Source organism: Echiichthys vipera, assembly GCF_963691815.1.
Source record: "Echiichthys vipera genome assembly, chromosome: 2".
Taxonomy (NCBI): domain Eukaryota; kingdom Metazoa; phylum Chordata; class Actinopteri; order Perciformes; family Trachinidae; genus Echiichthys; species Echiichthys vipera.
Genome location: NC_139827.1, coordinates 32,541,973 through 32,564,574, shown reverse-complemented (window position 1 = coordinate 32,564,574; position 22,602 = coordinate 32,541,973). Strand labels below are relative to the sequence as shown.

Genomic DNA, 22,602 nt, shown 5'->3' with positions numbered 1-22,602 from the left:
GCTTATTACCATTCAACAACTTCCCCCCTCCCTCTCTCCCCAACTCCAGGCTTCCAGCATCTCGAAAACAACATGTGACTTCACTGACCTGTGGGACATCTCAGTGAATCACTCCAACAGTGACACACTCTAATATTCACATCAACAGTCACTACAGTCCGTTACAATACACAGTTGAACCACCTTGTTCCCCTTCATTGGCTGTACCGTAGCCCAACAACAAACAACCCTGGCAATGCCGGCTGCCATTGGCTGGTACAATGTAAACACAACGGGACAGAAAGTCATTGTCAAATATGTCAAAAAAATTTAAATATTAATTCAGGCTGAATATAATTTTTTATTGGAAAAGCAATACTTTCATTCTGTATGCGTCAAAACGCCCCGTCAGTGTGTTATTGATTTTTTTTAAATATAGCTTTAATAAAGATTCTACATATTCAACCTTTAATTGTTTAAATGAAACGGTTTTAATAATCAGAATATGAGTTATTGATGTTTTTGTTTTGTTTTTTGTGATAATTGTCTGAAGTCCTGCTATTACACACTCTTGTACAGTAGGTGGCGGCATTTACCTCCAAAGTTGATTCGTAGCCCGCTAATAAAATGAAAGAAGAAGAATCGGGAGTCGTGAACCAGAAGGTAAAGGTTCACCAGCCACAACAACAGTTTCCGAGCTCACATGCTGGACACAGGAGCCTGAAGGCAACAGAAACAGCTCTCTGTGTTGTTGCTAGTAACGAAAGTTAGTTAACGAAATTGAGCAATGGCGGTCACAGCTGCCGGTGTATAGAGACTTTTTCACAGTATCACACTGCAGACTGAGGTAAGTTAAGGAGTGAGCGGATGGAGGAGCGTTCACAGTTAGCATGTTTGTTAGCGCGCTAACACACGTTAAGCTGTCAAAGCTGACAGCTGTTTGACAGGTTAACGTGATGTTAATAGAGCCGTAACTCACATTTACGGTCACGTAGTTTTAACGATAACCAGTTGGGGACTCTGCAGAGAAACGAAGGGACCTTACAAACGCTCAGTGTAAACTTAAGGCATTCGTTTGCTGCCATCTAAGTTATTCTCACATGTTGTTTTTGTTACCATTTGATTAGCTAGCATGCTAACTAGCTATCCCAAAACATGTCATTCTGAGACGTATTTAACTTAATAATATCCCTCACCTAAAGTCACATATTGTCATACACGGAGACACGGTTGTCGCCGTCTGTTTGAAGTTGAAGGGTGTAAGTTATGTTATATCTTCCAAGACACCTGTTTGGTGCAGGCTTGGCGTTAGGTTTTGGGTTGTTCAGGTATTTTGAAGTCAGACTTACTCATGCGTTTAACGTCATTAAACACTGCAGTTGTCAACATTTAGCTACAGTAGGTCGATTCGATGTGGGTCAGTTGTTTTCAAACTGTGGTCAGGCCAGCCTTGTTCATCAGTACAGGGTACAGTTTTGGATAAACCTTATCATAGAAGACCGTCAGTAGGTCGTAGCATTACATCAGCAGAGAGTGCCAATTCATTGTCGATGGGCGGGTTGCCAGGTCAGAGACGATCAGTCACTTCATTAAACAATCATATGAGTTTGGGGGCCCAATGCAGCTGCTTAGTTAACATATACAGTGAGATCAAAATTAGAGAAGAAATAATTAATTCTTGATTTATTCTGAAATACGGTTATTTTTTATTGTTCATAATTTGATATAATATCAACTGTGTCTATATCACTGCTGTACTAAATGTTTTTAAATAACCAAAGCACCTTAACAATAACCTTTGTTTTGTGAAAAAAACAGTGATCGAAATGAGAGAACAGTAACCATTGTGTCAGAAGAGAAGATTTCAACAATGTTTTCTTCTATAGGATTCAAAAATGATTGCACAAAAAATGTCTCCATGAAGTGAAAGTGAAGTGTTTTAACTTCACTTCACTCTTTGATAGATAGTAAGTTATCACAGTAACTAGATGAAAATCTTACAGTTCATTGTTAAGACAAAAAAATATATTATTTTGAATTTAAAAAAAACGATTAACAAAAAAGAAAATCGAATACCTACCCAACAAACGAATATTTGGGTCGATCCCTACATCACCGTCCTGAGACTTACAGCAGACATGTGGCCTATTGTAGTGTCCCTGCCGGTTGTTGTAACTATCAGTGTAGGAGTCACAGGCCTGTTCCTTGCCTATTGCTCAGGAGACGTGCATGTTTCATAGTTGAATGGAAATGCTACATTCCTCATTGGGATGAAAGTGTTGATGAGTCTCTGGTTTAGTGAAACACAACAGACAGTTTGAGTGTACAATCTGTTTTTCAGGATGGCAGGAGTGTTCGACCTGGACTTGGAGACTGAGGACATCAGTGATACAGAGGTTTGTATCCCTCAGTCATTGATGATACTACTGCCGATCAGTTACCTGTTCAAACAATTAATATGCTTAATCATAGGTTGTCTCTGCTCTTGAGTCATTTTGAGGGCATTATACTTCTGTGCATATTACTAACACATGTTGATAAAAGTCAGGCTTAGATACATTAAAAGTTCATAAAAGCATGCACATTTGTTTTGGCTTCAGTGCTAATTAAATGTTAAATGGATTTATATGCATTTATAGAATGATCTTTTTAGTCTTCCGACCACTCAGAGTGCTCTACAGTACATGACACTTTCACCCATTCGCACACCATGCAATGTGCCAATCTGGATCTAATCTAAGCATTCACTATTTGTGTTGAATGGGCAGTGAATGACAGCATTTTATTTTTAAGGATTCTGATATTCAGGATTAGAAAACCCCCCAACTAATATTCAAATTCTAAAATTGAAAAACTAATACCCTTCCATCGAATAGATATCCAAATAGTCAAATATTTGGATCCATCCCTAACATCCGGGCGATAAATACTAGATGCAGGACAGAAGATCACATGAGACAGTAAGGTAATGTTTTGAGCCTCCTGCTCTTCTGCAGACAGATACCTTGGTGGTAATAAATATATGTTTCATGGGAGCCTTATCTAGTGTGCAGACTACAATATTTCTCTGTATTGTATTACGCTTAAATACATTGCCACAAACGCATTGATTCTGATATGTGGAAGGGATAGAGATGTCCAACTTAATTTTGATAACTTTGTTTAACCTCATTGGCTTGCTGTTCCCCATCTGTAGGATGATGTCTGTGACTTCACTGTGGCAGAACCAGAGAAGTAAGTTGAATTAATGCTAAAAGGAATGGTTGCTGTTATAGTGCACAGATGTATTTATACCAATACTGCTTCTATATATGTCCTGCTCATCCCAGTGTGCAGACAGAGGAGGTGGAGTTGACCAGTGAAAGTGTCAACAGAGACAGTGAGAGAGTTGGACCCGACTGTTTTGAGCTTCTCACTGTGCTGGGAAAAGGAGCCTACGGAAAGGTGGGCCATGGTGTTCAAGCTGGTGTACACACATGGGCACATTTGATGTCTTTTCCTTTTTTTGTTTTTTATTTTCACTATAACTGCAGAACAGGGCCTAAAGTAATATTCATTGCTTTATACATCACTCAGTAATGATAAATACGTTGTTACTTGTTTCCACGCTACACACAATATCCCTTTCAGCAAAGTCCTAAGTTTTTAACATATTTTAGTTTTGTAGTATAGTTATATAGTTTTTCTTTTTTTGTATGTTTTAATTTCACTGTACCTTATATGATTGGTAGATGTCCATATAAACCAAATGTTTTTTTCCAGGTTTTCCAGGTGAGGAAAGTTCAAGGTGCTCAGACGGGGAACATATTTGCCATGAAGGTCCTGAGAAAGGTACTTTGTCTCAGCCCACAGCTCCCTCCTAAGACACAAAATGTAGGATAAACATTACATGAAGTTGTTCCTCTCTTTCCATGTATTCTTCATGCTTTTCTCTCTACACCATGCTTTATCTGCCTCTCATTTCTTCTCTTCCTTCCTCTTTTTCCTGTAGCGCAGTACCGAATAGTTCAAAACTTCGAAGCTTCAGCAGACAAATAGCTAGCAGCAAATGTTAGCCTCCAGAGATTGACATTGTTAGTGCCTCGTTTTATGTGTAAAGACTCTTCTCATGCTACTGCAGAGGTCTGGTGTTATTTTGAGCATTATTAGTGGTTAAAAAATAAGTTTTAATGCCTTCACCGTACTGCCCCGAGCTAATCAGTGTAAGCCACGTCCGGCTGTTGGCGACTGTTAGCAACTCTACGGAATATCTCTGTTAATAGTTTAGACCCGGAAAAAACTGTCAGGATGGCTTATTTGATGTATTTAAGTCCGAAAAAAAGACCATGGGATGATTTACGCAGGAATTGGACTTTAACTCTGTTCATATCTAGTTTTAAAAAGTATAAACCTAGGAAGAAAGCAAGTACCCATCTTTTAGGTGTGTGATGTTACGTGTCCTAATCTAATCTTGAGCACACAGCTGATCATTTAAAAACATCAATAGAAGCTTTAAATGTAAAAGTAAAAAAAAAAAAAAGTGCAGCCTGTGCTTACTTCTTGTTCATTTGTCTTTAGGCGAAGATAGTGTGTAATGCTAAAGACACTGCCCATACACGAGCAGAGCGGGAGATCCTGGAGACGGTGAGACACCCATTCATCGTGGATCTGCTCTACGCATTCCAGACCGGGGGAAAACTCTACCTCATACTGGAGTGTCTGAGTGGTAAGACAAAGAGGGTGAACTTTTAGGAACGTTGTGGGGCAGCATGTCTGTGTGTGCAGCGTCTCTCTGCTTCATCACTGTGTGGTTTCATAGTGACAGACAATCAGAGAGCGAGACAGACATGGCTGAAACTGGCATGTGCTCCTGCCGACCGTCCTAGGCTTGTTAATAAGCAGACACACAGAGCGAAAATTAAGCCGACAGTCTCAAGCCCACGGACACCATAAAGCCTGTCTGTAAACGATGCTTTAAATTGATTCGGACAAACTTGGAGAAACATTGAGCTGACTGACATACAGACTTGTTCAAAGAGTTCATAGAGCTGCAGGTTAGAGATAGAACAATAAATACCCCCTGGATGTTTATTTTGTGACAAGGGAACTTTTTTCACCATCAGAGTTGCACGAGGCAGTCAGGTAAAGCTAACTGTTTAACTGTCCGATGTGGTTCACAAATCTCTGTATGCAAACAGTTCACACTGGTAACATTAACTTTAACACAACATGCACTGATGTTCACAAGCATGCTGATCGACAGCACCACTGGTTATTGATCATAGCATGTACATTTTTGTCAATAATTTCTAATAATAATTGATATATATATATATATATACATATATATATGGTGTGATTAGAGCACAGGCCTCCTCCAGGTCTGGGTCATTTGTGTTGTGCTGTAGTCACTACTATAGTCTGCAGGGTTTGAACTTTATCAACATGATATGCAAATTTTAAATTTCCCCTTTGTGGGATGAACAAAGGATTATCTTATTTTATGAACTGAACATGTTAAGAAGCTATAAATCTCAGCCGCTTTCACAAAAATACATTTTTGACTCTTTAAGTTTAAGTTTTTTTTCAGTAAAAATAAATGAATATTTACTTTTGATGATGTTTGTATCGTTTCTGTATCGAGATATTTTAGGCAGGTGTCTTATTGAATTCATAATTTTGTTATCGTGGCAGCATTAGTACATATACACTTCATTTTTAGCATTTATGGCCATATGGTTGTTTGAATTTGGTAATGTGAAGTTTGGTATAGAAGGGTAAGAGGTGGACGGAGGAAAAGAGGCATGAATGGAGAGATGAATGAAGGAACGGATGGGAGGCAGATTCTTATGCCACTGACCTATCTGTACTACTGTTTATCACCAGGAGGGGAGCTGTTCATGCAACTAGAGAAGGAAGGCATCTTCATGGAGGACACTGCCTGGTAAGGATACACATTCCTGGGTAAATGTCTGCACCCTTTCTGGGAAATATAACTTTAGCATGATAATGACACATTGTTTCGTTCCTAGTTATTCACACTTTTGCAGTTCAGGTCAGATCATTCTGCTCTCTTATGTTATTGACTCAATTCATTTATGTCTGTGTGCAGTTTCTATCTAGGAGAGATCACATTGGCTCTAGGTCACCTCCACTCTAACGGGATTATTTACAGAGACCTCAAACCTGAGAACATCATGCTTAATCACCAAGGTAACCCACCAAATGCAAATGTAATCAATGTGGATCAATTCAATTTAAGGCTGTTGAAAGTGTAATGTGTGTAGAACTCCTGCACTCTGTCCACTTAATGCTGAAATCAAGTTTTGGTCTTCCTGACCTTCATCATATACAGGTATATTTCATCAATTAGAGGACTACAGTTTTTTTTGATTGATTGATTGGAAATAATTTCAAATATGTAAATAAAAACAGAAAAAGATACATAATAAATAATAAAAAAGATACAGGAATCTTATTAAAATTATTTTTTATTATAAAACATAAATGTGTTTTGTTTGTACCTTTCAATGACAATCGCTGACGTTAAACTTTAGAATTAGCCGATAAATTTCTCTGAAACACTGCAGCCTGTGTCTGAGTCACATGAAGCGTGTGTGTCGTGCGTCTGGTGTGCGTAGAGGTCTGAGGGTGTTACAGTTGTATTATGAAGAGAGAAACACAGTCTATGGCCGCCTGTAATCAGAGTGCCTGTAAAGTGCATGATTTATCACACCACGAGAAAGCAAAATATGAAGCGATAGATGTTTTTCTATCATCATACGGTACAGATCGCGTCATATCGCACAGCCCTAATATCAACATCAACTCAATAACATTTTATATTATAATATACCTATAAAATGTAATGCAATATAAATGACATATTATAATTTACAATATACAATATGTCAATCAATACAATATAATGTACACTTCAAGATACACCTTATATGATCATATATTTTTCTTTGTATATTTACACATTTACAGTAGCAGACCAAAGGACAATCCCTCCAACTGTACACAAACAAAATAAATAAATAAACAGTAAGCACCTGTGAGTCATTCCTGCACCTTGTGAATATCATCTCTTTATAAGTCTGTTTGAACTTGTGTATGTTTGGAAATCTGAAACTGTTCCACGGTTTCACTCAAGTAGACATACAGAAGCGCACACTCAGGATTTTGAAATAAATGCATAACCCCTGAATGAGCAGTTTCTGACTATTTCACATTAAAAGATAGTCTTTTTGCTTTTTAAAATAGTATTTGTGCAGCCTGAAATTCAACAAGATCTGCACATTTAAGTCATTTTTTAGAAATATTTTTTATTGGCAGTTTTTCAAGGCTTCCTTCCTCAAGGACCGTCAGCCTCTTTACATGGGGTGCCTGCTCTAACCACTCAGCCACCAGCTGCCCCACATTTAAGTTATTTTGATTTTAAGAATAATGAGTTTGTGTGATCTCGATATCCAGCCTTATGAAAGATCCGTGTTGCTGTCTTTTGCATAATAACTAATGAATGTAGTCTAGTTTTGTAATTATTGCCCCAAACCTCTGCACAGTAATTTAGATTTGGTAAAACTATGGAACAGTACAGAATGTGGAGTGAGTTGTTGTGTGAAACCTAAAACCTGCTTCGCTCTGTTTAAGATTGCGATGCTTCTGTGTTTGATGTGTGATTTCCAGCTGATTGGATCATCTATTGTCACCCCAAGACATTAACTCTTTCAATATGAACCCTACCAGTCTGAGCATTCTTTTTCTTTTGTTTAAGTTTAATTATAATGATAATAATTTGTTTCTATTAAACCACATTCTTTAAAAATTCCCTCAATTCTGAAGTGATCTCCTGCAGTAACTGTTGCAGATTACTGCCAGAGCAAAATATGTGTGTATCATCAACAAATAATACCAGTTTCAATACTTTAGATACGTTGGTCACATAAAGAGCACTGTTCTCTCAAACACAAACTGTTTCTTAAATAACTCCCTACCAAGTCAAACACTCTACCTTTGATGCAATACCATTATATTTTTGTGTTGTGTTGTATCAGGATTTATTGTATCAGAAGCGTTTGGGATTTCCTCGATTAAGTCTATTAATGCCATTGATGTTGACCGGTCTACTCTGAATCCGTATTGACTTTCATAGTGAGTAGTTTGTGTTTGTCTTTGAATTTGTCATTTAATGGTCGGTTATATAATGAATTAATTATGATTAAATTGTATATCACCTTTTCAGGATATAACAGATTAGAAAGTCATTCAATATGAAACTAATACATTTGGAATAACCTTTAAAACTTAAATTTAGAAAACAAGTACATTTTAGGGAAATGTAAGATTCAGCAGAATATGAATTGTTGATAGGGAAGAAAAAGAGCAAAAGTCTTCACTTGTCAAATAGCATTCCTGTCATTATATATTAAATATTGTCTACCCCCATTACATTGAAACAGTCATAGGTCAAGGGTTTACTTTTGCATAAATAAAAAGCATAGTTCATCAGTAAATTTATAAAGTAACATCCATATCATTGAAATAGTACAAAACATTCCTAGATGCTAGGAATCAAATGTTGCAGAGTACTGATCTAATCAATACATATGTATTATTCAACACTGTTGAATCTCAACATGTTAATAAAGGATTTGCAGGACAGTGAAGTCTCATTTATAACAGTTTGTTTTATTCAGACCAAACTCCAGAATACACCACATGGGGTAGGTATTGGTCTAAAAAAGAAAACATTCCACATGACTGATCGATTGTATGGTAAGGATGTCCTCGTACCTTTTCTTAGCTGACAGTTTCGGCTGTACTCCAGCCTTCCTCAGAGCTGCTGTTTTCTTCCGAAACTGTCAGCTAAGAAAAGGTAAGAGGACATCCTTACCACACAACTAACTTGTCTGACTAGAAGAAACTCTAAATTTCAAAATTCCACATGACTGACCAAGTTATAGCATTACAATGGGTAGAAGTTCATCATCTAGTCGTCTGGGAGAGAATTGTGTGAAGTGAATATCTAGAATACCTCCCATCTGTTTAATAACAGGTCATGATCTCCACCCCTAGGTGGCATTGAAACTCTTTCAATGTTCGATCTCATTAAAATGGGCTGCTACTGGATAACCTGTCAACAGAGTTGTTTTCTTATTCCTTTAATTTTCTAGTAGTTGTAAGCAAGGCCACATGGGCAACGTATCCTATATATGACATGAGGGATGAGGGTCATCCCTCATGTCATATATATGATACGCTTATAGGGCCCTTTTTCCTGTGAGCTTGCGATAACGTTGTGGCACTGATGCAGTGTTATTATAGACTCTTTGGTGTGACCTTCAATTGTGATCTCATCTCCCCCAAAATGTATCACTTTAAATACTTCAATTTGACCAAAAACGACCTTCAATACCCTAATGAAAATGAGCCCCGTGTGGTTTTGTGTTTCCTTTTCCCCTTTGCATTATCGTTGAAACATCATCATCTTGTGAAAGTGTCATTCCTGTATTGCTAGTATAAACTGAGCCTTACACATTAACTGTGCATAGTTTTACTTCAATATGTTTTTTTTTTCTTTTTGAAGGACACATCAAGCTAACTGACTTTGGCCTCTGTAAGGAATCAATTCATGATGGAACTGTCACACACACCTTCTGTGGCACCATAGAGTACATGTGGGTAACACTGCACTTGCTCTCACATTACACATTTATAGTTCACACACACACTTACACACTCTTAAAGAGATATTTTGCTGATTGTAAATCCAGCTCTGTGTGTAAAGATGAGCGGTGTTTGGCTTCCCTCTGTGGCTAAATTCCCTGCGGAACGGAGCATTTGAGATCCGCCGGATGACACGAGACACACCGTTTCGGTGTCCTCCGATGCTCCATTCCGCAGGATTTGCCAAAATCCATTCGTCTACACACACTGCCCACACTGCCCAGACATAGACTTGGATTACCGGTAATATGGGTAAGTAGATTTACATTTTGATGAGGATCGAGTTTATTATTGTGGTTCACAATTTTTTTTGTCTTTTTCAATAATACGTTAAGATATTAATGTAACAGAAGTGCGCCGGGGGCAAGTGATTATAACGTAATTCATAAACTCTGTAAGTTAAATGCAAAGTTGTATATTTCAATTTGTTCATTTTTAAGGAATTTATAATCAGGATTTTAATGAATATGCTTTACTGTAATTCCTGTACTGTAATTCCACTTTGTGTGTCTGTGTCTCCTTTCTCTTTGTATCGTCTTCTCTCCTAGGGCTCCAGAGATCCTGACTAGGTCTGGTCATAACAGAGCAGTAGACTGGTGGAGCCTTGGGACCCTGATGTACGATATGATGACTGGATCGGTAAGTTAGAACCGTGAGAGAGAATATTAATGATTTCATTATGAGGAATCTATGTCTGGAGATAGTGATGAGCTGTAATCGTTTCAGTTTTTGTCTTTTTACTGATGTTTGTTGGATAAGAACTCCTGATCTCCCTGCTGTCCCATGCCCATAACACCTCGAAAGAGAGTCAGCCTTACTGCTGCCGATATCCCCCCCCAATCTGCCACAGGTCTTCACCCCTCGCCCTGTCTCACAGAGTGACAGCACCATGGTGGTGGCGATGTTATGCCTTCCCCTCTTTGGAGGCCTTACGTAATGTTTTATAGACTTCCTTTTATAATATACAGGCTGAAAAGTGTTTAAGGACGTTCATTTTCTTTTTTTTTCACTGCCAAGGGGGCATTTAATAGCCAAGGCGTTTTAATGAGGTAGAAAATAGTCAGTCAAAGAATACTAGGCTGTAGGGATGTAGCTGTTACTTATAACAAAAAATGACCAAGGGCCTCATTTATAAAACTGTCGTGCAGACAAAACCTGCGCATAAAAATATTGGGATTTATGAAACATTGCGCATGCACGTCCTACGCCGGTTTGCCTTTTATAAATCACTGTCAACTCTTAATGTCGGGCAGCTTTTGCGGCTTTGTGTCACACACATACATGTTTATAAAAAGTCAATAAAACGCCCAAAATTAATATTCATTCATACTGACATCGTGACAAACACAGAGAGAACTTTACTAATGACAAAACGGCCGTAGAGTGGAGACATGATGCAGACACAGTTAATGCAGCTTCAGAAGGTCACACCGTGGCCAAAATGAGGAAGAGATGAATGAAAGCATTTTCATTCTCACTCTGTGATCTTACAGCAACATGAGTGCAGTCAACAGCACAGATTACATTTGGAAAACAGGACGTTGCTGCAACTCGGACTTCTCAGAGTTTCAAACGAACCATGAGAACAGTCCACGGCGGTCGCAGCCGGCTCATAAACTGCTCGTCCTCATCTGTCAGTAAATCACTAAGTGTGCGTCATTACGCATTGTGATGGCATGACAAAAATAAAACAAACCATATCCATACTAATAAAGACTATAAAACGCTTTGATATACGTATGATAACCGTATTAGAACTGTGCTCCTATCTGCCGGAGGCATCGATAACCGCATCGGTATGTAAACATTATTTGTCCTGTTCGCTGTATTATTTATGAGGATAAACTCTTTAATATGCACGTATTGTTTAATAATTACAGAACATATGAGTTGTTTTTTTTTTAAAGGTATCTTCATTTGAATGTACGATCCTTCATCTTATTGTTGTTTTTCACACTGCAAAGAGAATCCATAAAACTGCTGTTTGTGTATTAATTGTACGAATGGCTTGTGTGAATTCTTAATGTGATTATTAAGGGGGAATAGTTTGATTTATTTTACACAAAGGTCTCCGTTTCACACAGTTTCTCATGTTTCATCCTTCTTCAGTTAGTGGCGCCGTTTCTCATTTCTCCCGTTTGCGTGCGCCTGGGACAGAGTGTGCTTAGAGGGCCGCACATTCTCTGGTCAAGTTTGCTTAGAAAGTGGCGTGCTCCCTCTTCTGTGCGTACACCACCTTTATAAATGAGGCCCCAGAACACCAGGGTTGAACTTCCAACTGTTTACATTTCTATAATGCTAGCAAAGTTGTCTCTTCCTGAAGATTGTAGAACACTTATCAGTAACAGTATTAACACTAACTTTGACTTATCCTGTGGCCACTATTAGTTACTTTACCCATTCTTTAACCTCTTCCACTCCTCCCTACCATAGACTATCTTTGATCTTAAGGGGGAGATGGCAAGTCAACAGTCGATGCCACATAAAAAGCTGGGTCAAGATTAAGTTGAGATGCAGCTCCGTAGGATCTGTCAAGTTTTTCTTGTCATACATCTGTGATAAATGTGTATTTTGTTAGGCGCCTACTCAAATGTTGTAAGTTTAGAGTATGTAAGGGCTTACAGCATTATGTGTTAGGTCTATGAAGGCCATTATCATGCTCCGTTATGTCTCATATGCTCCAGGTCTCTACTTTGTGGTTGTAAAGTTTAATGAGGCTGTGATTATCGCAAAGGTCACAGCTCAGTTTATATAGTGAGCTCAAGTTTTTTTTTTTTTTTAAATGCTCTCACTACATTAAAATGACTAATACGAGGACTGACATCATCGCATATGAAGACAGTTGGACTCATTGAATCCAAAAAAAGTCTCAGCTTTCCAGTCAGACCCAATGTATCCAATTCAAGACTTTTTTTATGTAGAAAACGGTATGCAGAAATGTTCCAATATTCCATTTTACAATAAAAATAACAGATTTCTCCTGCACGTAAAACATTGTGTTTTTGCCCCAAACTGTTTGAGATCATCATAAAGTGAACCTTGGTTAGAGTTTAGAGAAACCAGTAGTTTTGATCTCCTTCAGTAACTACTGTAGTTCCCTGCTGTGTTTCTTTACCAGCCTCCATTTACAGCTGAAAACCGAAAGAAGACCATTGATAAGATCTTGAAGTGTAAACTCAATCTCCCCCCGTACCTGACCATCGATGCCAGGGACCTCATCAAGAAGGTCTGTAAAACACACAAAAACACAGACACTAATGAGACCAGATGTAGAGTTCCATCATTCTTTTCTTTCAATTCTGGTGTCACATGATTGGTAGGAGAACCATTTTGGACATTGTTTTATCACCCATAGAGATGGTGGATATTTTAATTGACTTATTTTGGGGGTTTATTATGAAACCAGATTTATTCTGTAATTGAAACAAGTGATTGGTTATTTAAAAAACCCAACACAATTATTGATCTTTATAGTGACATGCAAAACTTTATTTTTCAGCTGTTAAAGAAGAATCCAGCCCAAAGACTTGGCTCCAGTAACGCGGACTGTGCTGATATCCAGGTTTCTAACTGCAGTTACCTTTTCACTCACACTCCTCCTCCGATAGTAATGGTAACCAGGGGTTAAGGTGCGATTTGACAGGTGGGGGAACTCTAAGGGTCCGTCCACACAGAGACGCGTTTTCCTGTAACAGCACAACTTTATTATCGTTTTGGCCAATCATCCACATGCAGCCGGCGTTATCGGAGTCTGAAAACGGGATCTTTAGAAACCGGGTCCCAGAGTGAGACGATTTGAAAACGCCCAAAACACTCTGAGCCACATACATTGGAATGAATTAGGCCAACCACATATTTCTCCCGCCCACTTTAAACTTACTTATCAGTTACTTTTGGAAATCACATCCACATCTGCACAGCAGATGTCACTTTTAAATCTGGTTCACCTGTTGAGCAGTGGCGATGAAGAACACCAAATGCCAGGAGCTGTGTGAGTGTTTATCAAAACTAAATTATGATTAATGTTTTGAATGCTGAATTAATCAGAGCACACAAGGCCAAATTGCTTTCTAAAGTACCGTGCAAACAGTGTAGCATTTAAAAGGCTCTTGTTTATCCAGAGTCTGACGCAGAACAAGTGCCAAACAGCATCAGCATCCTGTTTTATCTGAATATTCTCTGGTCTAGCTTGCATAAAACACAGAAACACTGAATCCATCAATACGTTAGTACTTCACCTGTTCAACTGGTGGACATTTGATGGTCCTTCTGTTATTCCAGACATTTGAACTAACTGCAAACATGGGTCTTGTTTATGGACTCTCAGCAGGGGGTCGTTGCACCAAGTTTCTTTAGCCTGTTCACTAATCAAAGGTGGGCGGCACGGTGGAGTGACGGTTAGCACTGTCGCCTCACAGCAAGAGGGTTCCTGGCTTTACTGGGGCCCCATGTCTGCGTGGGTTTTCCCTGGTTTCCTCCCACAGTCCAAAGACGTGCAGGTGTTAGGTTCATTGTTGACTCTAAATTGCCCGTAGGTGTGAATGGTTGTCTGTCTCTGTTTGTCTCTATGTGCCATGCGGTAGACTAGCATCCTGTCCAGGGTGCCCAGTGGATGGATGATGATTAATTGAAGGTGCCATTCTGGGCCGCTTTAACCCCTGGTGATAACTGCTATTGAGCGTGTTAGCTTTCTACTTGTTGTTAACATGTTTTTTCTAAAACTGGACAGACTAAAATAAACCAAATCCACGTAAAGGCACCTCAGCTATACTGAAGATGTGATCATTCAAAACAACCCTCACCATGGAGTACTGTGTACTGTATCATCAACTATAAAGTCACTGTAGAATTCACCAAAAGGATAGGAGCTGTACAAGCAAACCAGACAGGAAGCAGACAGGCCAGAGAGGATAATGACATGATGAAATGCTGCTGAATTATAAGCAAAACCAGAGCTTGTAAACAAAAGAGACAGGGTCAGTAGAAATGGGACCAACAGAGAATATATAAATGATCCCGTTTGTTCCCCTGCAGAAACATCCGTTCTTCAGGCATGTCAACTGGGATGACCTGCTGAACAAGACAGTGGAGCCGCCGTACAAGCCACAACTGGTAGGTCAGCAGCTGTCATTTAGTGCCCATTATGTTATCCAATGGCTTCAGTTCGTATCATGCTTGTTTTTATGGACTAGTTGAGTCAAACACTTTCTCTCATTCTCACAAGCTCTCATTATTTCACATTACTGTATCACCCACTGTACATCTCTTTCATGTTCACGTTACATTCTTACACACCTTCATATCTACATACACCGTAATACATCTCTTTCATTCAATCACTTAATCACACTTCTTTTTCTCTCCTAACTTTTTGGCTGCCTCTGTTTTCTCATCTGTCTCTGTAGCAATCAGACGAGGATGTAAGCCAATTTGACACCAGATTCACGAGACAGACACCAGTGGACAGTCCAGACGATACCTCACTCAGCCACAGTGCAGAGCTCGCCTTTGCTGTGAGATTATCTTCCTTATATTTAGACTCTAAAAACCACAATCAATCCAACCACAATCTGAAGTTGAACTGTTGTTCATTGATTATCAGTCAGTGAGTCCAGTTAAGTGCACTGCAGTCCTGTCGTTTAATATTGTGGCATCCTAGTCGAAGCCAGCCCCATGGTAACATTATCCATCTATTATTGGCTGTCGTGAAAGAATTATCATTTTCCACCAGGGTTTCACCTACGTCGCTCCATCGGTCCTAGAGAGCCTAAAAGAAGGCTTCTCGTTCGAACCCCGAACACGGCTTGTACGCCGACACAACAGCAGCCCTCGCACACCCATCAGGTAAAACACACACACACACACGCACAGATACTTTACCTTTTGTTCACATAAAGGAGATGAACAAAAGCGATGATTGCATTAGTCTTTTTTTCTTTTCAGCCGTCATATATTCTCTCTGTTTTCCTTTTTCTTTCAGTCCTCTGAAATTCTCCTCTGCCGGACCTTTCAAGACCAGCATCGACAGAGAGCCAGACCTCTTCTCTCCCACCTCTCCACCATCAGCTCCGGTTCCTGTGTCACTGGAAAATGGAGCTGCCAGTCAGCCGATCAGGACGCCTGCGAGGAACAAAAAGCAGAAGGGGCATCGGAGATGAGGAGGAAATCTTTCTAAGTGCCAGCCTGTGCTGCAAGACCTCGGTCAGACTAACATTTTTCATAGTTTAAAATGAGTGTTGAGGCACAGCTGAAGTGTTCCTCCTGGTATCATGGTGTGGTGTCGTGCTTTTTTGAAGTGGTTTGACTTTGGCGTCCCTGAAAAGCCAAAATCAAGTGGAAAGCTCTCATATGTGCTTTTATCCCCACTTACATTCATCTTTGAAAATAAATACAGTAGTGTTTGGGCTTACTGTTCAGGACTTCCTGTTTGTCATATAACTCTCTAGAGGTAGATCACTACCCAGGTTCACTGAATCAATATGGAATGTTCATGCTTTTACGTTCATTTGTCTCAGATGGTGACTTTATCGTGTAAAGCTTTAATATACAGTTCACACTGTGGCACATATATAAAGGAAACAGTGACTTAATATTTTCTACAAAAAGCACTGGAAAGCGGGCAACAGCACTTCACTGAATCCATCATGAGGAGTCAAGGTACATGATAGGTTGTGTGGTCAGTTTACTATGAACATGCTAGTACTTTTTGCAGTAAAGGGGAGCTGTGATATTAAGCTTTCTGTGTTTAATTAGTTCATCAGCTTTTAATTAGTTCACCAGAGTTTGTGCAAAGAGGTCTGCTATCACAGGGTTGTCTAACAGGTTTTAATTAGAGAATTGATAAAGAATCACTTGATTGAAGTCCTGATTTTTTTCCATTACTGTGAACGCAACCTTCAGCCAAAAGGTTATCAAGTAAATCTTTACTGCACCGTCTTAAAGTAGTAAGATTTGTTCTTGCGTTGGGGCGGGTCTTTATCATATAGAAATCAACTCAGTTAATTGCTACATCGCACACAGAAGATAATGTATTCAAAACTGTCATATTGGATCTGAAGTGAACATTTCTGTGAAAATCCACTGACATTCATCAGTGTGTTCTGAGCTTTCTGAACAGAGAATCTTCATGACTACTGCCAGAGCTTTTCACACATCCTGTCCCACTGTACAAGCGGACCAATCACACTATAACGGAGTGCACTTGACGAGAAAGATGCTCTGTGTTTATTCATTTGGGCTAATACGGAGGTTGTGTTGTATCATCCTTCATCAACGTAGCCCCTGTTTAGGAATCCAAATGAAACCATGTCTTCACTAGGGCTGGTTACCAAACGTTCATACTTTTAGGCATCGAGCGAATTGCCTCGAAAATATTGAGTATTGAAAAATGCTTTCAATGCTGAATTTAGATACCTCAGGCGTAAATCTCATCAGTGCCAATAAGCATGCATCATGCTTGTACAAAGATCTTCTAATGCTGCTGATTGGCTGTCTAATGTTACACATTCTGGAGGCATGCAGGAAAAGCTACGCTACGTACAGACGGGGCTCGCCTGTTTGTGTCTTTTTATTTTGAGTCAATACCATACCGTAATGTTTTAATTTATTTTTGTTTCAAAGAATTTTATAAAATTGCAATCAAAAAAAGTATAGTTCAGGAACCGGTATGGAAGTGAAAACATTTTAAATGATATCCAGCCCCAGTGTTAGCATAAACACATACCTCCATATCATTAGTACAAAGTACAGTCAAAGCAGGCTGATTAAAGCTCAGACAACCAATTATAATGTGTAAAAAGTATTTTGACTTACTGAACAAACCTATTTTTACACATGAAATTTAGGTCAAATAGTAATAAAAAAAAAAAAAAAAAATATATATATAATAACTGAAATAGCTAGATCTGTCTGTTTGTCATTGTTGTCTGACATACATGCTAGAGGTGATGCTGGCTTAAGGCACTCCAGACGCGCTAATTCAGCAGTTTGATGGATCACACAAAGGTTATGTGGTTCATTTGATGCCAAATGTCTTGCAGCTTTTAGATTTTTTTTCTCAGAATAAATTACAGACATAGAGTTACATCCTGGCACATGTCAATATTCTCTTTTTACAGGACAATCTACAAAGTGTGCATGAGTCTTGAACACAGGCAGCTGTTTCAGGTAACTGACACAGACTTCTCTTGAGCAGGGACTGTAAGTGTAAATATTACACATTATTTTGGAGTAACAAAATATAACTCATATCAAAGTCTTGGTTAATCAATCTATGAACAGCTCTCAATCTCTTCAATCCAGTGATGTGCATGTATATACATTTTTCATTCATTCAACCTTAATTTATACTTGAGACTTTAGAGCGGTGACCCACATTTACAGTGACATCAGGTTAACAACAAGGAAAAACAAAACGACAAAAAGGAGAAGCAATACGATCATAAAAAATAGAAAAGGTTCTTAATTTGGGAATATAATAATTATATGAAGATGGAAAATAAAATACAGTTATGTAACGATTACAAGTAGAGGCTGGGAGGTTTAAAAATCTGAATTCACAGAAAATACAATTGGAGGTCCTGGAGCTGGGAGGTATTGTTTGGAGTTAGGCCGGGGGCAAAATGTGAAAGTTCCTGCGGTGGGAACAAGCTACAGATTGATATGATTAACAAGACTGAGGAAAGTAACGTGCTTCCATTGGTTGACTAAATCATCTATTTGATTCAGCATGTTGCCCGTCTGTCATGGTCTTCACTGAGAATAAAGAAGCTATTTTAAACTACCCTTTGCAAGACTAATGAGCCAACTATATGTTGGGTTCAGTGCTTAATAGAAAATGTTAGCATACTAACATGCTAAACTGAGAAGGTGAGCATGATAAACACTATAGCCTACCTGCTCATCACAACATACATCATGTTGGTATCCTGCGCATGTTAGCTTACTGACTTTAGCATTTAGTGCTGTTAGTACTGCTGTGCCAGCCTCACTGTGCTGCTAGCATGGCTTTAGGCCCTTGTTAACTCACATCACTATCAACTGTCTGCTCATTCAGACAGAAAATGGCATGGAATAAAACCGCCGGAATTAAATCAAAACGACCAGCAAAAAACTTAATTGACTCAATTAATTGAGTCAGATATTTTATTTCCCCATTTGAATGGTTACATATTTTTCCTGTTATTCATCTACTTATTTCATAACATTTGTTTTATTTTCAACACTGGATTATGTAGGAATACAGAGTGTTGTCTTCCTTCCTACCTTCCTTCATTAACACTGGAGAGAGTCTGTACAGGTCATGTTTGATGCAGAGCTGTGAACAAACGCTGTGTGTCACCACTGAATTGTACTCAGAGAAACGGGTAACTTCACACGGCACTCCGTTTCTGTTGACGTTGTAACTACTAATACATTATTTGTAATGCAAGATGAAAGGATACAGGGCTCCAAGTTGCCATACTTGTCATGAAATTCGCAGTTGGACAACTGCAACAACTATAAAATATTTTGTGTATTTATTTACATAATTAAGAATACATATAAAGTGATTTATACAGTGATGTGAAAATGATTCTTCAGTTCATGGATATTTACAAGTTCATTTTTGTGATCTTTTGCTGATTTTGTGCTTGTCATGCTTTCCTTCTGCTAACTGATGAATGTGTTGAGAATAAAGAAAGGTTAATTGCTTCATTGTTGTACTGAGAATTATTTATGCAGATTTCAGTTAGAGCAATTCTTACCTTTCTTGCATGTCTCACAGCGATTCCCTCCATAGTAGATGGGTGGACCTGGGTCCCACTGGTTTCTGCCAGTTCTGAGCAGATGGCACTGCTGGACATCCTCACATTTTGAAGGGAAATAAGCTTGATGTGTCTTTCATTCAAGTTTCCTTGACCGACCACTGTGTCTATGATCCTCAATGTTGCCCTTTTCTTTGTTCTTCTTCAAAAAAAGCTTGAACAGCACATCTTGAAACCCCAGTCTGCTTTGAAATCTGTGTTTGGAGAGACTTTGCTGATGCAGTAGAACTACCTTGAGTCTTGTTGCTGTGCTCAGCATTGCCATGGTGTGTGACATGAAACTTCACATGTAGGTCTTCCACGACCTACATGTGAAATTGATGATCATTAGCATTGGTATAATTGGTTGATTATACACTTGACTATAATCCTAAAAAAATCCCCAAATTTGTGCAAGTGTACCTTTTTAAGAATTGATGCTGGTTGGAAGGCAAAGGGTATTAACACCAAATATCGATTTGGTAAATTGCTAAAAAATAAAACAATTATCTATATTTGTTTGCAGTCTTTTTTCACACCTTCCTAAAACTTTTGCACAGTACTGTATGTATACAGTATGTATTTATGACAAGATTATCAAATAACACATTCTTAAAGTATTCCCATTATAACAATCACAGCGGGTACCACATGTTCTGATTTATAAAAGAAAAGAGAAATGCATCAATATTTCAGTGAAGCCATGGGGGAAAAAAGCCCTATGAAAGTAATAGTAAAAAGCATTAAAACATTTTTACCATCTGCCTCGAGCATGGCAGCAATATGGAGAACCTTAAGTCAGGTTGGTCATTTTAAGGAGGTTAGCACGAATAAAGGTTGCTTTCCCACACGTGTATGATGTTGACAAGAGTAATAAAGTAGATAAAGTATTGGTATCACTTACATCTGCACCAGGGACCATTGCTAAGCATTTAATACATGATATCATTAATACACCTGTTTAACAGGTTATAAGTTAAACACGTTATAACCAATCCGTCTGGTGTGTGCTGCGGCTCACTTCACTATCAGCATTAATCATAAAAATCCAAAATAATATTGGCGTAACATTATAAGCACCACGATGCAGTCTCTCATCCACTGCCGCTGCTTTTCATACAAGTAAAGATGAAAGCTGTCTGGATCTGTTCTAACGTGTTTTCTTAGGTTGCCACAAATCTTTGGCCAAGTGCTATAAAGGAGCTGTTGGCTAAAAAAACAAAACAGCACATGTCTCTACTAAAGGTGGCTTATTAAACATGATGTCATTGGACCTTGTATCATCCTTCATTCTTTCTAAAACAGACAAAGACGCATGCACGGCATGCAGCAGGGTCTGCGTTGATCCTGAAGCGATGTAGTTCACCAGGGAGTGTAAAACACAACTTTCCCCGTAGATATGCTACTTTTTAATCCCATAAATCTGCAACTTTTTTCTGTAAATTTTGTTTTTTCATACTTGGTCATAATACGTTTTTTCATGCTTCATAATACGCCATCGTAAAATAAACATTTTTGGAATCCACAAGTATGACAAAAAACATCTGGTGACGTTTTTTCCAGGACTATTGTATCTACAGCAAATATGGTAAGTACCATCAGGTGCACCTTCAAGGATATGTGACCTGACTTCACTAGTGACCTTCACTAACTGATTAGCAGCCTATTTATTTCATTTCCCAGCAACCAAAGTCAGCAGGACTTACGTCATCGCCCCAAAACTAAAAATCCTCCTAAAACATTGGTGCTTACCTATTTACTGCTGTTCTTATTCATAAAAAAATTGTGAACAATAAATTCAAATCACAGGTTTGGGTTGGGTTATTGTTTAAATCCAGCTTTAAAACTTCAATGCCTTCTGTTTCCAACAGTTTCTGGAAACTTCTTGAACAAACACTGATAGGTTGAGATCTGAATGTAGACATGCTGATTAAATTATCACATGCAAGTTAAGTACACATCAGACTGAAATGCGTTAATGTGATGTGGGACTATAAAACCCAGAACCCTTTGGGATCACCCTGTGGAACTCCATCTCTTAATCACCAGAACCAGGTAAGCAGTTTTCTGCCTTCTTCACCTCATCAGAAAAATCATCAAGAGCTGGGATTAACTTCTCCTTTAATGGCAGGAAGCATCATTCATCACCATGAAGCCATCTCTTTTCCTCTGTTTTCTCCTCGGTGTTGTCTTCTCCGTCAGGGCTGCATCAGGTATGTAAACTAGAAATCACATTAATGCAAATGCTTCAGAAGTGCAAAGTTAAGTAGTGTACACAGAGAGTGAGATTAAATCCATGCCTTGTTCCTCAACTGCACTGTATCCAATTATTATCTGTTATGCACATAGAAAATAAACAACGTAACAAAGTGATTCCCAACCTGGCATACTTGTACCCCAGGGGGTACTTCTGCAGTTGCCAAGGGGTACATACGGGTACAAAGTAGAGTAGCTCAACTAATTTGACAAAATAGAAATTATAATTTGATTAAAATAACATATCCTTATTAACATTAAGTCAACAGTAACACCTGAACAACACGGAATGGTTCGCTAAAAGTACTGGATAACTGGTTGAAAGAGTTGGGTGAATTAAAGTAATAGTATTCTAGTAGTATCATTGTTGACCAAACAAACCTAAATATTGACAGTTAAATTCTATTTTTATAAAATGAATATTTGGAACATAAATTGTGAATGTATGAATGGGCATGTGAGTTCATCTGACTGGGCTGTGGGACTACCTCAGATTAATAAACCACAAAACACTGTAGATGAGTAAAGTAAAGCAGTTGAGGAGACCCTCTACTTACATCAGATCATTTTTTATAAAAGATGGTATTTTCCCCCGTTTGCATTGATGTGAATTGTAAATATCAATCAACCTTTGTCACATAAAATAAGAATTAAAAGAGAGCCCCAAATGAATGTTGTTGTTCTGAGCTTGATTGCCATGCAGCCTCTGCTGAACTTCACTTAGTCCCTCATAGCCTATGTCAGCTTTATACTAATATAATTACATTTATGTTTTAAAACTGGCATGACATGTTTATGTGTTGCAGATATGATTGTGGAAATGTATGTGGGTTTTATGTAATCTTTAATTAATACATCCTTTCTTCACAGT

General features: G+C 38.5%; 1 protein-coding gene across 1 annotated transcript; it reads left to right on the top strand.

Moving 5' to 3' along the window:
* The first annotated feature begins 659 nt into the window (after positions 1–659).
* LOC310957581 (ribosomal protein S6 kinase beta-2-like) lies at positions 660–19,384 on the top strand. Its single transcript, XM_083928206.1, has 16 exons — positions 660–826; positions 2,321–2,375; positions 3,176–3,213; positions 3,309–3,423; positions 3,742–3,810; positions 4,537–4,684; positions 5,845–5,902; positions 6,071–6,171; positions 9,551–9,641; positions 10,239–10,329; positions 12,809–12,916; positions 13,190–13,252; positions 14,725–14,802; positions 15,096–15,203; positions 15,422–15,534; positions 15,671–19,384. Exons 2-16 carry the CDS (start codon positions 2,322–2,324, stop codon positions 15,846–15,848), a joined length of 1,413 nt encoding a protein of 470 aa, XP_083784332.1. The 5' UTR covers positions 660–826; position 2,321; the 3' UTR covers positions 15,849–19,384.
* Positions 19,385–22,602: the final 3,218 nt, after the last annotated feature.

Bases quoted from the DNA above. Each gene is read 5' to 3' on its own strand.
- LOC310957581 (XM_083928206.1), top strand. From the start codon at position 2,322: ATGGCAGGAGTGTTCGACCTGGACTTGGAGACTGAGGACATCAGTGAT. The intron at 3,424-3,741 runs GTGGGCCATGGT...GTTTTTTTCCAG, and splicing joins GAAAAGGAGCCTACGGAAAG to GTTTTCCAGGTGAGGAAAGT. The intron at 15,204-15,421 runs GTGAGATTATCT...ATTTTCCACCAG, and splicing joins GTGCAGAGCTCGCCTTTGCT to GGTTTCACCTACGTCGCTCC.